Source organism: Mus caroli, unplaced genomic scaffold (assembly GCF_978045245.1).
Source record: "Mus caroli unplaced genomic scaffold, Mus_caroli_1 scaffold_12, whole genome shotgun sequence".
Taxonomy (NCBI): Eukaryota; Metazoa; Chordata; class Mammalia; order Rodentia; family Muridae; genus Mus; species Mus caroli.
This window is the reverse complement of record NW_028227267.1, coordinates 118,830,366-118,845,689: the sequence shown is the minus strand read 5'-3', so window position 1 is coordinate 118,845,689 and position 15,324 is coordinate 118,830,366. Positions and strand designations below refer to the sequence as shown.

General features: G+C 45.2%; 1 protein-coding gene across 32 annotated transcripts in view; it reads left to right on the top strand.

Annotated features, from left to right (window-relative positions):
• Positions 1-15,324, top strand: part of Dock9 (dedicator of cytokinesis 9) — a 254,311-nt gene that overhangs the window by 87,502 nt on the left and 151,485 nt on the right. For 12 of the 32 annotated variants that reach the window (XM_085828893.1, XM_085828890.1, XM_085828885.1 and 9 more), the window contains exon 1: positions 9,917-10,160. The exons of the other annotated variants lie outside the window; for them this stretch is intronic. In XM_085828893.1, the coding sequence (XP_085685019.1) occupies positions 10,041-10,160 (120 nt within the window). In that variant the 5' untranslated portion in view covers positions 9,917-10,040. Of the gene's footprint in view, positions 1-9,916; positions 10,161-15,324 lie in introns of those variants that run through there. 32 annotated transcript variants of the gene reach the window in all.

The following is a 15,324-nucleotide window of genomic DNA, read 5'->3' as shown; positions in this document are numbered from 1 at the left end:
CCAGACCATGTCCCAAAACCAGAAAACCCACCACGCATGCATCTAGCTTCTCTGTTGCTGTGATAAAACACGCTGGCTGAAATCAACATGGGAAGAATGGTTTTCTTTGGGTTACCTTCCCAGATCACAGCTTGTCACTGAGGGACATCAGGGCAGGAACCCACACAGGAACTTCAAGCAGCTGCTGTTAGCTTGCCCTCTGGCTGGCTCAGTCGGTGCCCTTACAGGAGCCAGGACCAAGCCTAGGCATGGTACCAACCACAGAGGGCAGAGCCCTCCTATGTCAATCAACAAGGAAGACACTCCCTCTTCCCAGGTGACTCTAGGTTGTTCCAAGTTGACAATAAAACTAACCTGGACAGCCGCCAGTAGACAAGCCAAAATGAAGATGCTACAAACTAAACTTATTTCCTATTTCTTATTTTACCTGCATTCTTAGGAGATTCATGTCAGGGAATTGACAGGCTCGTGAAGGATGCAGCTCTACAGTGTGAGTCTGAGGAGCAGGCTTCTTTCGAAAGGACACTAATATAGCTTGTAATGTCAGCACCTTTTCTTCTGACTGAATTGCGGTGAATTATAGATGCTCGTGGAAGATGTCATTTTATTCCTCTTGGAAAGCCCTGGAATCTCAGTTTGCTCTTTTCTGACCGAATCTCTCTGTTGCTGGGAGTTAGCACGAGTCACAGGCTTAACTTGAGTGGAAGCTTGTAAGTCAGCCTGCAGGCGAGAAAGGGGATGGCAGTAGCATTGTGGACAGGGAACCACATGCTAGCATTGGCTTTGTTCTTCATCCTTCTGGGAAACTGTTCTGCTAAGCAAGGGTTTCATGTGTGACACAGCATTAGAAGCATTTGAGAGATGTATGCCCCTTTCCTGTCCTGGAGGGCCTTTCTTGCAGGTACAAACCTGCAGGGGGGGTCAGGGACTGAGTCTCCCCCAAAGCTGACTCATAGGAAACAGTCAATCATGGAACACTTGAGTAACGCTTATGTATGTCTCATCCAGGAGAAGACAGTAAACTTCCAGCTTCAGTCTCCGTTCTAGTTTAACCCCTGCTTTTTGCCACCTATAACCCCTTACCTCATACCTGTGCACAGGCAATCCTGGACCTACCCTGATTCCTCATTTGCAAGTGGATGTCTGCTTTCCACGGATCTCAAGTTACTAAAGCAAACCCAGCAATTCCAAACATAGGTGAGCATCAGCCTGCAGCGCGTTCACCTGGGAGAGTCCTGGCTTTCAGCTCAAGATGCTAATTAGGATAATACATAATAATAGTTTATAATAGTAGTAATTTATTATTTATTTATTTATTTATTTATTTATTGCTATTTTAAAACTCTCCAAGTCAGTGGACAACCAGGTATAACAACTCTAAGACAGGCTTTTGCCTCACCTCCTTTCGGCTGATCCAGGAAGACATTCCTCAGGATTGAGTGTTCTAGGGCCTCATGAAAAGGAAGAACCTTCACACTGGAGTTTGAGAGGTGAGCAGGCATCTGACAGCCTTTGAGGTGGTGGAGGAGCATTCCAGATTGACAGCTTGCCTTTCCAGAGACAGGGAAGTGAGACATCAGGAGGCAGCAACGTCAGCCCTTGTGACCTTTGTGCAAGAGTTCCGGGAAGAGAAGAACAGGAACTCTAGGTCCGTGGGCTACATCACCTGTGACGGCAGAGGCAGAGGTGAAGGCGCCTTGTCTGGGAGCACAACCCAGCTTGTTGTTCCTTCTCTCCTTGTCCTCTTTCCTCTCAGAGCCTTTAGTAGGTCTGGCTGTAGCTGAACAAGGAAACAAGGATTCCAAGAGTGTGGCTTGGTTCTGCGGCTCAGACTGTCCCAGAGCGCTGGTTACCTTCTGACGGAGAACGCTGAGTTTTTAACTCCCAGGTCCTGATGTCTTCCAAGCGTCTAGCCACTTGGACCTTTTGAAGTCAGTTGATTTTTATCAAGGTCAAGGGATAAAAGATCCACGCACATAAGTCTGTTTAGAGATTGCCTGTGCCCTGGCGTCTGGCTTTAGTTAGTTGAACTGGCCCAGGAGGCAAAAGAAGCAAAAGAAAGAGGCAGCTGGGCAGTGGTGGCGCACGCCTTTAATCCCAGCACTCGGGAGGCAGAGGCAGGCAGATTTCTGAGTTCAAGGACAGCCTGGTCTACAGAGTGAGTTTCAGGTCATCCAGGGCTACACAGAGAAACCCTGCTTTGTAAAAGAAAGAGGCAAAACCAGTTTATGTTTCCAGCTTTGCTTTGTGGACCGCAGGTTTTAGAGGAAATGTTTTATTTATTTTTTTGCTCAAGGATTTCATTTAAGGGTTACTCCTTGATTTCTGAGCATTCCCCCGGTGCTCTGTTAAATCTGATAACTGAACTGAGGAGTCACCACACTCTGGTACCAGCTCCACAAGAAGCAGCACACAGGCATTGGCCATGACTGCATTTAAATTATTTCCCAAATGGCTTTGAAATGGTAAAGTATTTAATTTAATGTAATTCATGCTTATTAAAGAAAATTTTAAAAATCTGGCTAAATAGAAGGAAAGAACTCCCTTTGTTCTCCGTTTCAAACATAATCGTTATTAATACTGACTTTTATTTAATTTCTCCAGACCTTTCTTTTCAGGCACAGAAAAATTTCCAGTATTCTTTATGCCTCCCCTAAGATGCTTATGTGAGCAAAAGGGGGAGGTAAAATTTTGTCTGAAACAAAGCTAAAACGATTGAAAGCTACTTAATCACCATGGCTCGGATTAAGTAGGACCCCAGCTCAAAACTATGGCACAGTGTGAATTTAGGTTAAGCTATTTGATTTTGAGGCATACCCAGTCTCTGTAAACAATAGTACTCACTGTGATGCTGAAGGGGCTGAGTTGGATTGAAATCAACAAGAATGTGTGTCAAGTGCCTGGAGACTGGGCAAAATTTTTATTTTTTATTTTTTGCATATCCCTGCCACAATTATAATTAAAAAAAAAAAAGTCTCCACATCCCCCATTGAGGCTTTGGCAGAGCATAAATAGAAAAGCGTGTTAGGTGAGCCCTTGCTGCTGTGTGCAGCGTTGGAAGCATCATTTATTTTGTATTTAACTTCATCTGAGCACACAAAAGGCTCAACCTGGCTGGGCACACCGTTCTCCAGACCTCCGTTTTCAGAGGTTGATTAATCATCCTATTCATTCCATCATGCTTTGCCCTCCCGAGACAGGAAAGAGGGTCCGTTGTATTCCACGCATAACTATGGTTTAAATTGTGTTTTAGGAACAGCAAAGTGGCTTATTAGGTCAAAGGTCTTGATGCGAAATCATAATGACCTGAGTTCAATCCCTGGAACCTGTGATAGAAGGTGAGACTCAGACCCAGAGAATGACCCTTTTGGGTCCACACACTCACAGACACACCACACACACAAACAGTAAATACAATGAAAAATTTAAGTGACGAGATTATTTTTTGGGTGGCAAGATGGCTCTGTGGTTAAGAGTTTGTATTTGCTACGTAGGACACAAGTTTGATCCCCAGTATCCATGTCTAGTGGCTTACGGCTGCTTGTGACTCTGCTGCAGGTGATCTCACACCTTCTTCTGACCTGTGAGGCCATCTGCATTCATACTCATGTATACATGCGGACACAAACATGTACACATGATTAAAAAGTAAAATAAACCTTTTTTTTAAAAAAAAAAAAAAGAATTATCCCAATTGACAATAATCGTATGTATTTATAGAGCACAGTGAGATGTTTTGGAATGTGTTTATATTGCAGAATGATTTAATCAAACATTGAATTACTATTTCGTGCTTTTAAAAATCATTTGTATATGAGGAAACGTCTAAAATCTAGTTTTAAGGGATTATTTATTTATTTTTGTTTTTTTGAAACAGGGTTTCACTATTGTAGCCATGACTGGCCTGGAACTTACTGTATAGACTAGACTCATAGAGACCTGCCCGCATGCTGGGATTGAAGGCATGTGCCACCACCCCTTGCAAAATGTTTGAAGTTATGTGGACATGCTACCCACATACCATCAGACTGCTGGGGCAGCTGTGGAAGACAGCTGATGAAGCCGGCTGTAGCTCTGTCCTCACAGTGGCCATAGGTGTCATCTATGCTCTGTGGTTCATGCTTTGATTGATTAGAAGCAGAGAGAAGGGGATCCTGGACCACCCTCTTTATACTTAACCCTCCTCGTTGACTGTGTTTCTATTTTCGATTCTCTGTACTGTCATATGCAAACAGTGAAGACATTCATTTGGTTTACTTACATGTTTCTGTAGCACTGAGGTAGGGTCCTGGGACTTCTCGGGGTGCATTGCCCGGGAGTGACATGAGTGAGTCCCAAACACTGGCTGTGTTCTCTAGTCTTCGTCCGTCTCATCCGTTCACATGGGAAGTTAGTTACAATAGGCAGTAGAGCATGGGGGATACCACTGGTCCCGGTGTAGCAGCAGGACAAGGTGGGGTCTCATCATCGCTGCTGCTGATGTTATCTTAAGGAAGGGATGTGGTCTATGGGGTTTTAAATAGGAAGACTTCCTAGTTGGGAAGCAGGTATTACTGTACATGGTCATTGTCTTGAGCACAAGCTAATGTGAGCCGGAAGAGCTGGGGCGAAGGCTTCAACCTGTTTGCATAATTTCCTCAAAGTGGACTTTCCCTTCTACCCTTTTCCCTTCAACTTTTTTCTGGGAGGAAGGTGCCCCTGGGTTTGCCCAGAGGCCTGTCCTCAGCAGCCTTTATGCCTCTGGGGAATCATTAGAGCTACATGACCTACCACCTACCGTTAGCTTGTCTCTCACTATAAAGTTTGATGGTCTGTTGGCTTGGTTCCTTGTAAACACCATGGAAATATGTTAGGTCAATTTAACAGGCACAAATAGAGATTTTATAAACCTTAAAATGTCTTTAAAATGTAATCTGTAAGCACTCTCTCAAGAGCATCATCCGGCAGTGGGGTTGTATATTGGCCTTCAGTTGTCCATAGGTCCTGAGGGTTCCTGATGTGGCCTCAGGCAGCAGGTTAGACTTGTCTTCATGGTGACAGTCTTGACTGCTATCTCATGGCAGTTAAGTTGCTGCTATCCCTACCAACATGAAACCTGGGCTTGTCAATGTCCTGAGATTGGTGAGTCTCCTCTTCCTGTGGTGGGCAGGCCCTCTTGTAGCCTTCCTCTGAGAACTGGATATGCTCCGGGGGCCTCAGAGAGCTCACGGTCACATGAAGCTTCACCATGGTAGAAGTCTCACAGATCCCTAACTAAGAAGCACTGGTAATGTGGATTTCATTTCTGTGGTTATTCAATCAAATAGATACGTGAGTCGAGCTTCAGACTTAGGCTGCCGTTATTAGGGAGATAACATAGGGAGTCAAACTATCTTTAATTGTGAGTCCTGGGTATGAAACTCAGGTCATCAAGCTTGGTAGCGTGTGCCTTTCCCCACTGAGCTAACTCCTCACCCGTTGTCAGTGCTTTTTAAGAGCCCAACTATACTGTGTTGATATACAGCGGATTTACACAAAACACCTGGCAAGTTTTGTAGAATAACATTTTCTTAGCTGAGAAAAAGGGACATTTTAATTGTTACTAAACTGTCCCTTGGGCTTTGACTTGTGAGAGGTTAGAGGTACGAGGCTGGGAAATGTTCCTGGAGAGCCACGGGTGGTGCCCAGAGGGTTAACAGGGGGAAATATCCCACCTGGGAGGATCAGGGAGGCTTTCTGGGATAGGAGGCATTGAAATGGGTTTGAGCATGAGCAGGGACCTGCAGTTTCTCAGAACTGTGGCGGACACTCTCATGGGAGGACGAAGACAGAAATAAGGTCTAGGGCTAACCTTTCTTAGAATAAAAAAAAAACCCTAGGAAAATTCCTTAAATTTCCTGTAAACTTTTATAGTTTTGAGTACCCAGTAGATAGGGATGAATATGTGTTAAGATTGAGAACTAAACCCTCGTCTGTGGAAGCATTCACTGGGTCCAGAGTTAAATCTATTCCACTGTAATATTCTAATGTCTTCTCAGTGTACAGTCCTGGGTCTCTTGATTGGAAGGGTTTAGCCAGTGGGTATGTGAAACCATTGAGGTCAGCAAGTCCAGGAGCTCAGTGACATTGTTGTAGCTGGAATCCAGAGATCTGACATGGACCTCTTTATAGACCACTGTGAAGGGAAACCTGGCCACCTGCTTCCTGTCCTCTGAAATGGTGTTTCCTCTGGGGGCTGTACTGCTCAGATATCCTCTGCTGTCCTGAGGCATAGAGAAAACACATCCTTTTCCAAGGCTCAGGGTGAGAGTGCATGCGCTGCCTTCAGCTTCCTTGGTGACTCTACCTGCAGCTCCCTTGAAGAGAGCAGAAAACGGTGGCTGGGGTGACACAGAGTTGCCTCAGAACTTTCCAGTTCAGTGAGCTGGGCCACTTGAGGGGGGCCGGCTATCTTGGGAAGGTGACTCTGTTACTTGGTCTGTGGTGTAAATAGAATTTTGTAGTGCACATCCTATAGACACAGTTGAGAACTTTGCCATACATTCAACAGCTCTTCTGACATAAACCTCTGCCAGAGAAACTTTTTACAAGATTCATTTAGAACCTGGCATGTTTTCTCCTCTGGATGGTTTACATTATGGAACTGATCTTGTTTGCTTTTTTGTCCTGGCTGCCTCGGAGCTCAGTGTTTTCCCCTCCCCTTGGTTATAAAAGACATTTAAAGCCATTGCTTTTTTTTTTTTTTTTTTTAAAGAAAATACATAAAATCCTTAAGACAATGCCTATCTGATAACATGAACATGTGGTGTTCCAAACAAGTATTTGAAAACAACTGACAGGTTCAGCAGAGAGGATAGTTAGCAGTGTGTATGCGCATGAGAGAGGTGTGTGTGTGTGTACATAGGTGTGAGCTTGTGTGCATTCAGGAGTGTGAGCACCCATGAAGACCAGAAGTGGTTGTTAGGGTTTTGATTGCTTTTCACCTTACTTTTTTGAGATGGGATTTCTCACTGAGCCTGGAGGTCTTCTATTCTGCTACTGGCTATCAAATTAGCTCCAAAACCCTCCTGTCCCTTCCTCCATCAGCAGTTGGTTTGCAGACATACACACTGCTACACCTGGCTTTTATGTGGGGACTGGGGAATCCACACTCATGACCTCATGCTTGCTGAGCCATCTCCATAGCCCTCTCTTTGCGGCTTTGAGACGCCATCTTGAAAAGTAGTCTAGGCTGCTTTGAACTCAGAGCCCGAGGTGATGAGACTACCGATGTACCATCCCAATTCCCCCAGCCACTAAAGGATTTATTTTCAGTTGCTGCGGTTCTTTGTAAGGTATTGCAACAGCATAGTTGGTGGAATTGTCCTTTTAGGCCGTAAAGCCAGAGTCCCGAATTTAAGACTTAAGTATATTCTTCAGCTTGGGAATAGCAACAGCAGTTATCCCCGAGTGAGCATCTGTAAGTCATTGTGTGAAGGCTGTTTAATATGTATGTTTAAAGTCCGAATCAGTTTGCCCGTGTGAGAAACAGGGCTAAATGACATAGAGTTTCCAAGAGTAGGTAAGACTGCAGACTGTAAGCAGTGCTTTGTACAGGGCAATCGGTGCTTCTCAGGTAACGTCTTACCCTGCAGATTACTATGGATACCACTGCGGTTTGACTCAACGAATTGGATAGCTTGTTTCCTTAGCTGCTGGCTGCTGAGTGGCAGTGGAAATCTGAGGAAGATTAGGCCTATCCTGTGAGCCACCTAGAAGGTTTGTGAGCTGTTGCTCATGTCTGTGGTTTGTGCTGTGATTTCTAGCCTCTTCTCTAGGACACCTCTAAATTTTAATTTTCGTTCTTCTTTTGGCTTTGTTTGTATGTAAGTGAAACTCTCTACTCCTGCTCCTCTGTAACCTTAGAGTGGTTTTTCAAATTCATGGATTCTATTATTTTGGGATGCAGCTTTGATTAGAACGCCAGAGTTTGCCTTGAAAGATAATCTATAAACTAGCCTCTTCTATTTATTTTATTTTATTTATTTATTTACTTTTCTTTCTTGAGACAGGGTCTCTCTGTGAAGTCCTGGCTGTTCTGGAACTTACTATGTAGAGTAGACAGGCCTCAAACTCGGAGTTCCGAAGCCTGCCTCTGTGTCCTGAGCGAAGAGAGTAAAAGAGTGGTCACCACCGTAACCTACCCAGTTTCTAAATCTTGGATAGTTTATTCTTTCTTTTCTTTAGTTTTTCGGGGATGGGGTCATGATGGGTGGGCCTTGAACTTCATATGTGTTTTAGCGATGGAAAGATCTTGAAGTTGTGACCCTTCAGTCTCCACCTCCAGAGTGCTATGATTACAGGCATGGATCCCAATTTCTGAGTTATGTGGTGCTAAGAAGGATTGGACGCAGGGCTTTGTGCGTGCCAGACAAACACTACCAACAGAGCTATGTTCCCAACTCTTTAAAAGTGTATTTATTAGAAAAGCTAGGTTTTGATTTTTTTTTTCTTGATACAGGAGCTCACTTTTTATTCTAGGCAGGCCTTGAACTGGTGGCAATCCTCCTGCCTTAGTTATCCCCGAGTTTTGGAATTATAGGTGTGAACAGCCACACCCAGCAAGTTAACTATTTTTTAAATGGACTCAGTAATTTATTTACTACACAGTGGTGACCATAGTCAGAAGGATTTCTGGTGTTTAAATGACAGTGGCAGGTGCTGAAGGGAAAGAGGGAGGGCAGTTAGGCACTGTGTGGCCTCTCAGTTTCCACTTGAGTCCTACTGAGCTCTGGCAGTCTCAGTCATCCTGGTGCCTGCAGAGTGATGGTGGGGCTGGGTGGGTTTGGACCTGCATTTCTTCTGCTGGCTTCTGGTCCTAATAGGCTTAGACTATTTTGTACATTGAGACTGTGGATGCTATTTACTGACTATTATAATATTTGTATCTGTTACTAGATACTTCTTGATTTCAAAGAAGTAAACAGGCACTAAATGGGAGGGGTTCCACCCGAAGGGCATCTTTACATTTAACCCACCTGTACTATATGCTTTCTGTGCATCTTTGTAGCATACCCCTCCGTGCATCTTTGTAGCATACCCCTCCGTGCATCTTTGTAGCAAACCCCTCCGTGCATCTTTGTAGGGAACCTCTCGGATGCTTGTATTTTGATTTTTGCTAGTTGATCTTTTAAAAAGTTACTCCACCAGGGAATATGAGGAAACAATAAAGATAGCAGACTTCTGCAAGAACATCCATGTATCTCTCTTTTTCAGGATATCTTTGGACTTCCCATCTTTTTCCTATTCTTGAGGGAAGAGACTTTCTGCTTTACATTTCCACTCTGACCTTCTCCATCCTTTAGCACTGGGCACACTACATCCTGGCACACACACATTGTTGTGTGCAAAGAAAATGTCCATGGTAAATGCTTTGGCTGCATTATTAATTTATTCAGCATGGTATCATCTCCCTGGCATAAAACAGTAGATACATGAGTTTGTCTGCTGCTGTCTGTCCTGCAAGGAAAAATGATTTCTTGAACTGTGCCTCCTGGGAACACCGGTGCTTGCTTGTTTGGTCCTGCTTTGATCAGGAGCCAAGTTCTTGGTGCTTAGCCATAACACAAACGAAAGCGTTTTGAAACTGCAACTTTTAGACCAGCCAGGTCACCTAGCTGGGGGCTTCAGATCGGAAGTCCTTATGAGGGAGCCTCGCTGGGATCGGCAGGCTTCCTTCTCAATGCTGCACTATTTGGATTCACATTGATTTGGCCCACGCTGTGTGGAACAGACACAATGAGGCTGGTCTTTCATTGCAGAGGCAGTACACTGTGTATTGTTCTGTTTGGGGGTTGTTTTTCTTTGGCCAGCGAGCAGGAGCCTCCCATTCTCCTAGCTGTAGTAACACCCCTAGAGGCTGGCCTTCTCGGTCATGCCTTCCCCACCCCTCAGGCTCTGCACTTCCAGTGCCTGGGAAACAGGCTTCAGGCTTCCTTTCCTTTCTCTGGCCAGCGGTGCGGCTGGTGGGGGACTCTCAGCTGTCCCTGCTGCAGGCTTTCTGACAGTGGTCTGCGTGGAGAATGCAGGCTGAGAAGTACAGGACGAGTGGTAGAAATGACAAGAAGGAGTTGGTCATCGAGTCCCCCCTGCAGTACAAGGATGCAGCTCAGGCAGACTCGGAGGCAGAGAGCTCCACATTGGTAAGAGTCCAGTCCTGTCGTCCTGTCCCGGGACTGTGACTGCTTCTGAATGAGTCAGTGACCGGCTGCATCCCGCCGCTCTTTCTGACTTTCTGACTTTCTGACTTGGCTCCTCCTGTCTCTAGGGAACCCTTCTCTCTACCTTTCCTTATAGACTGACCTAAAGTCTACTTCCATCCTTCCTCAGGAAAGAAATGTTGAAGTTTGTGGGTGAACAGGTTTCTGGGAGGAACTTTGCATAAAACAATTTAGTATTGTTCAAAAATTTTGTCACACCTAGCCACAACGTTTTTTTTTCAGAAGTCAACTGGGCGGGGGTTTTAACAGCACCCTGGGAGTTGGAAAGGAAGTATTTTGCAGACTTAAACCCTTCTGTGCATTGTCTATTTATGTCAGTAAGAAAACAAGGCAGGTAGGTGCTGAGGAGTGCACGCAGGTCTCTCCCCCTTGTTTATTTTTATCAGGGGAGTTTGTGTTGGACAGAGTCAGAACGAATCTCAGCTGACGGCAAAGTTGATGTTTTAGCATTAGCCAAACCCGTAGTAGTTTGAACAAACTCAAGTGCCTTCTTAGACTCTGGGAGGGAAGACCGTGTAAAGTAATTGTGTTGTTAACCGTCAATGAGTAGGCTGTGCTTCCCGTTTGGAATTTCTTTAGTACAATAAAGGCACATAATTTTTTTAAAGCAAGCTGCAGAAACCACCAGTGTGCTCTGCCGAGGGGACAATTGAGCCTTTCACACGGGCTGTTAAAGGGATTGTCAAGCTAGTGCCTAGTACCTCTGTGTAGCTTTCCCCACCCCAAACATGGAAGTTCAGTTGTGGCTGCTCTAGTGCTCTAGTGTTTGGTTTCCAGTTTACTGCACTGGCAGTTAACAGCTGTGAGGATGGGAGCTTAAACTCTCCAAGAGCATATTTCACCCTGACCGAATGGCTTTCCTTTGTGATGAGGGAGGTTAGCTTACTTGTATTGCCCTGCCTTCAAAACCGTACTGCTTGTTCTTGACTGAAAGTCAAATAAGTTGGCTTCCCTCCCACCCCACCCCGCCACACACACACACAGTCCATTTTTAACATACAGATTTACCGCCTCCGCCCCTTTTCTGGAATATAAAGTTTACAGTTGTTTGCTCCTTATCTTAGATCCTATCTTCAAGCCTGATAGATAGCTCATTGTATCATGCATGGCTTGAGTCACCTGCATGCCTCCTAGGGTGAAATCCTAGAGTGGAAGATGAAGGATGTTGTGTGGTTTGGGTTTCCTGGGTGAATATCCTGAAATGTGTTTTTTCGTGGTTCTCTGGATGTGCAGAACTCGTTATTGGAAGAACTAAGTAGCTTTCAGTGATGTTCTGATTTTTTTTTTCTTTCAAATAATGTAGAAGTGACTTCTCTTAAAAAAAAAAAACAAAACTGACTGCTCTTTCTAGTGTTCTCATGTTTTCTGCGTATGCTGTAGTTCCTTGTTTAGCTCAGTCCAGATGGTTCCACTGGGAATTGTAAAAGACAAGGCTGGGCCAGCTACAGCTGTACACGGGGAAATGCTTCTTGGGACATGGAAACTTCTGGTCCCATGGAGTGGTCCAGTTCCGTGCACCTGCAGAGGGGTGTGGAGAGGGAAGGAAACTGATACAACCAGACAGCTTTCTTATCTGCAGGAGTTTCTCTTCCACAGAGGTAAACAAGATAAGAGGGGAATATCAGATAGAAGCCAGGATGTTTAGGGGGTGCCTAACCAGGGTGAATCTCTTTGTCTGTGAAGACAGCTGCCCACAGTAAATGAGAATGCAGCAAGCTGCTGAGAGCACAGTTTGCTTCTTAGGGGAGCATTCTAAAGTGTGCAGACCCAAGATCAGTATGTTGGGGTGCTGATCACTAGCATAGCACTGATAGCCCCTGAACTTGTGTGAGAATCCCTGAGCCCGTAATCGAGTGAACTATATGGAGAGATGTTTAGCCACAGGGAACATAGTCCATTTAGGAAGTAACATTTAGTTATTACGTGTAGTCCCTAGGAGAAAATAATGAACAATTTAGAAGGGACGACTAATGGTTAATAAAGAATGTAAATTGCATCCCGTTACTCCTGGGGTGGGATCCAGTTTAAAGTCTCATGTATGCAGGTCCCCAAATGCTCTACCATTGAGCCACACTGCAGCCCCTGGAAATAGTTAAGTGAAAGAGACAACCCCTCAAAGGCTGCCGTTGTTGCTAACTTGCTCTGTGTACTCCTGACTTGTCCTGTCTGTGCCTAAGAAAGCACAAGTCTCCATAACCTGTCTGCTTCGGAAAGTCCACGAATACAGAATCTTTTAAGTGTTTTCTCCCAGAACACCTCCAGAACCATGTATGGATTTATGCATGCGTGAGTGTGTGTGTGTGTTTGTGTGTGTGTGTGTGTATGTGTGCCTGCATGAGGATATGCATGTATGCATGTCTATCAGAAATCTGGCTCAGTTCTCATCCCTCAGGTGTAAAGACAGGAGCTTAAATTCCTGTCCCCATCTTATCAGCACTAAGACTGTAAGAACACAGAGCCACATCTGCCTTTAGCACGTGGAGCTGGGGATCAGATTAAGTCCTTAGGCTTGCATGGCAAGCGCTTACCTGACCTCCCGACCCATATATGACTTGTTTTTTATGGCAATGTAATTTTCCCCTTTTAATATCTACTTTAATTGTGTCGTTATTCAGTTTGTTACTAGTTCTTTGCCATCAGTCACAATGCCACAGTGAATGTACTGGTGTATGCATCTTAAAGTGCTTTCTGCAGACTTAGCCTGTAAACTGTTTGAAGTTTCGCCTTGCCGTAGTGCTTCCTTTTCCTCTGGCCTGACAGACTTGACATGTTTAAGGTTTTCCTTTTAGGGCTAGAAAAGCCACTGGTGGTGGTTCTGTTTTTAGATTGAGTTTTGACTTCCAGCACCTTCTGTCTCATTTCCCACCCAATGCTGGAGTATAGGTGCAGGTTACCACACCTGCTGGAAGTCAGTACTTTCAACAAGATCCTGTGCCTAGATGTCAGGAAACCTCTGAGACCAAAGGGTCTGTCTTGTAGGTGGGTCTTGTCTGCATAGTTCTAGAGAGCAGAAGAGACAGATGTCCCTGTGCCACTCAGGTTAACTTCCAAACCATCGGTGGTGACTCTGTGACTGTGGGTGATGTGTGGGGAGCGCTGGGGGTGTTCTTGATGTCTGAGGGCTGTCTGCTCACACTGAATACCACTTTCTCCCCTCCAAATGCTAACTCTTGGAAAGACCTAATTCTAATTGTTATTTTGCTGCCCTTGAGAGGAAAAGGGTGTGGAGCTCCTGGAGTGGAATTTGGCAGATCACTCAGTGGAGCTCCTGGGTGGGATTAATTCTGTGAGGTGGACAGGGAGGAGCTAAACTTCACATGCAAATGGAGTCCTGTTTCCACATACATGTTTGCTTTTTCATATCTTTGTGGGACATAACACATGTTAGCAGATTTGAGTTCTGACTCCAATGTTTGCATGTGATCACTAAGCAGTGTGGCGGCTGCCCATGTGCCCCTTGTAGAGAGAGAGGACTTGGCTTCCAGTGGCCCCATTGGTGCCCAGCTCCTACAGCAGAGCTAGGAGGCGAGGGCCTTTCTGTTCATGGATACAGCACACTGAGTGAAGGAAGACCCAGGTCCTAAAGTGCGGTGTGTGGGCCAGGACTTCATAGTTCAGAAGACTTAGTCACACCAAGAAAGGGCTGCATCTGCATGAGCTACGGTACAAGGAAGGACAACAGTTGGCATTATTTAATGAGTCATTTCTTGGTCATTTGTGTTTCAATATTGTGAGGTTTAGGAATGTTCCTGTCAATTTGTGTGATGACACATTGTAAGGTGGCCAGCATCAGGACATGCACTTCCTGGGAGCTGCATACTCTGCACGACTCTGCCCATCTTCTGGTTTTCTGCTTCATTTGTTTGTCCATTAGCTCATCCAGCCACAGGTATAGGACCTGAGCTCCACCAGGCTTGCTGGGTGGTCACTGAGGCCTGAGTAATGAAGGAGCTCGCTCACATGTAGCCACAGTGTGTGCTAATCTCACCCACTCGCTCCAAACACTCAGAGAAAATTTAACTCATCCCTAGCCGGAGAAAAGGCCACACTGTGTGAAAGTTAAACATTCATACAAGCTGTAGTCTTTCCAGTAAGGACGGGGGTTCCCCACTGTTCCGAGAACTGTTTGCACAGGCAAGGTACCCACTGTTATACACCTATCTTATTTAGTAGTGTAGGAAGGGAGTCTTTATGGAGTACATTCCTAGAAAGAGCAGAGAGACTGACTGCCCTAATGGTGTCCCTCAGGGACTTACATGCCTCTGTCACCACCTCCCTTTCATGCCAAGCTCTTTAGGTTCCTTGCTTTGTAGATATGAAGATCTGTGTTTTTCTTACAGGTGAGGAAACTTGTATGCAGGGGGTTAGTTGGTAATTGGACCTGCATCTCAGAACTACAGAACCAGGATAGCCAACTCCTGGTTAGGTTTCGTGAGTTCTCTCTCTCTCTCTCTCTCTCTCACACACACACACACACACACACACACACACACACACCCGCACGCACATACGTACGTATGCACACAGAGAGAGACAGAGAGAGAGAGACAGACAGACAAAGATAAAGATAGTCATTTAAGCCTGCCATTGGGAAGGGAGAGGTAGAAAGGGAAAAAGGTCTTCATTAAAACTTGAAAATTTCCAGGTAGTGGTGGTGCATGCCTTTAATCCCAGCACTCTGGAGGCAGAAGCAGGCGGATTTCTGAGTTCGAGGCCTGCCTGGTCTACAAAGTAAGTTCCAGGACAGCCAGGGCTACACAGAGAAACCCTGTCTCAGAAAACTAAAACAAACAAATAAACCAAACCAAACCAAACAAACAAAAAAAACCTTGAAAATTGGAGGTGGAGAGAGGGCTCTGTGGCTGAGTGCTTGCAGGATGTTATAGAGCACTGAAGCTCTGTCCCAGGACTTATATCCTTGTCACCATAGCTCTAGAGAATCTGACACCTTCTTTCCCAGGGGGCGTCCTCACACATCCATCATGGGCATATGTAGATGCATATTCACAAACAAATCTTAAAAAGTAAAACACACACACAGACAGACACACACACAGACACAGGCACACAAACACAGAGACACACA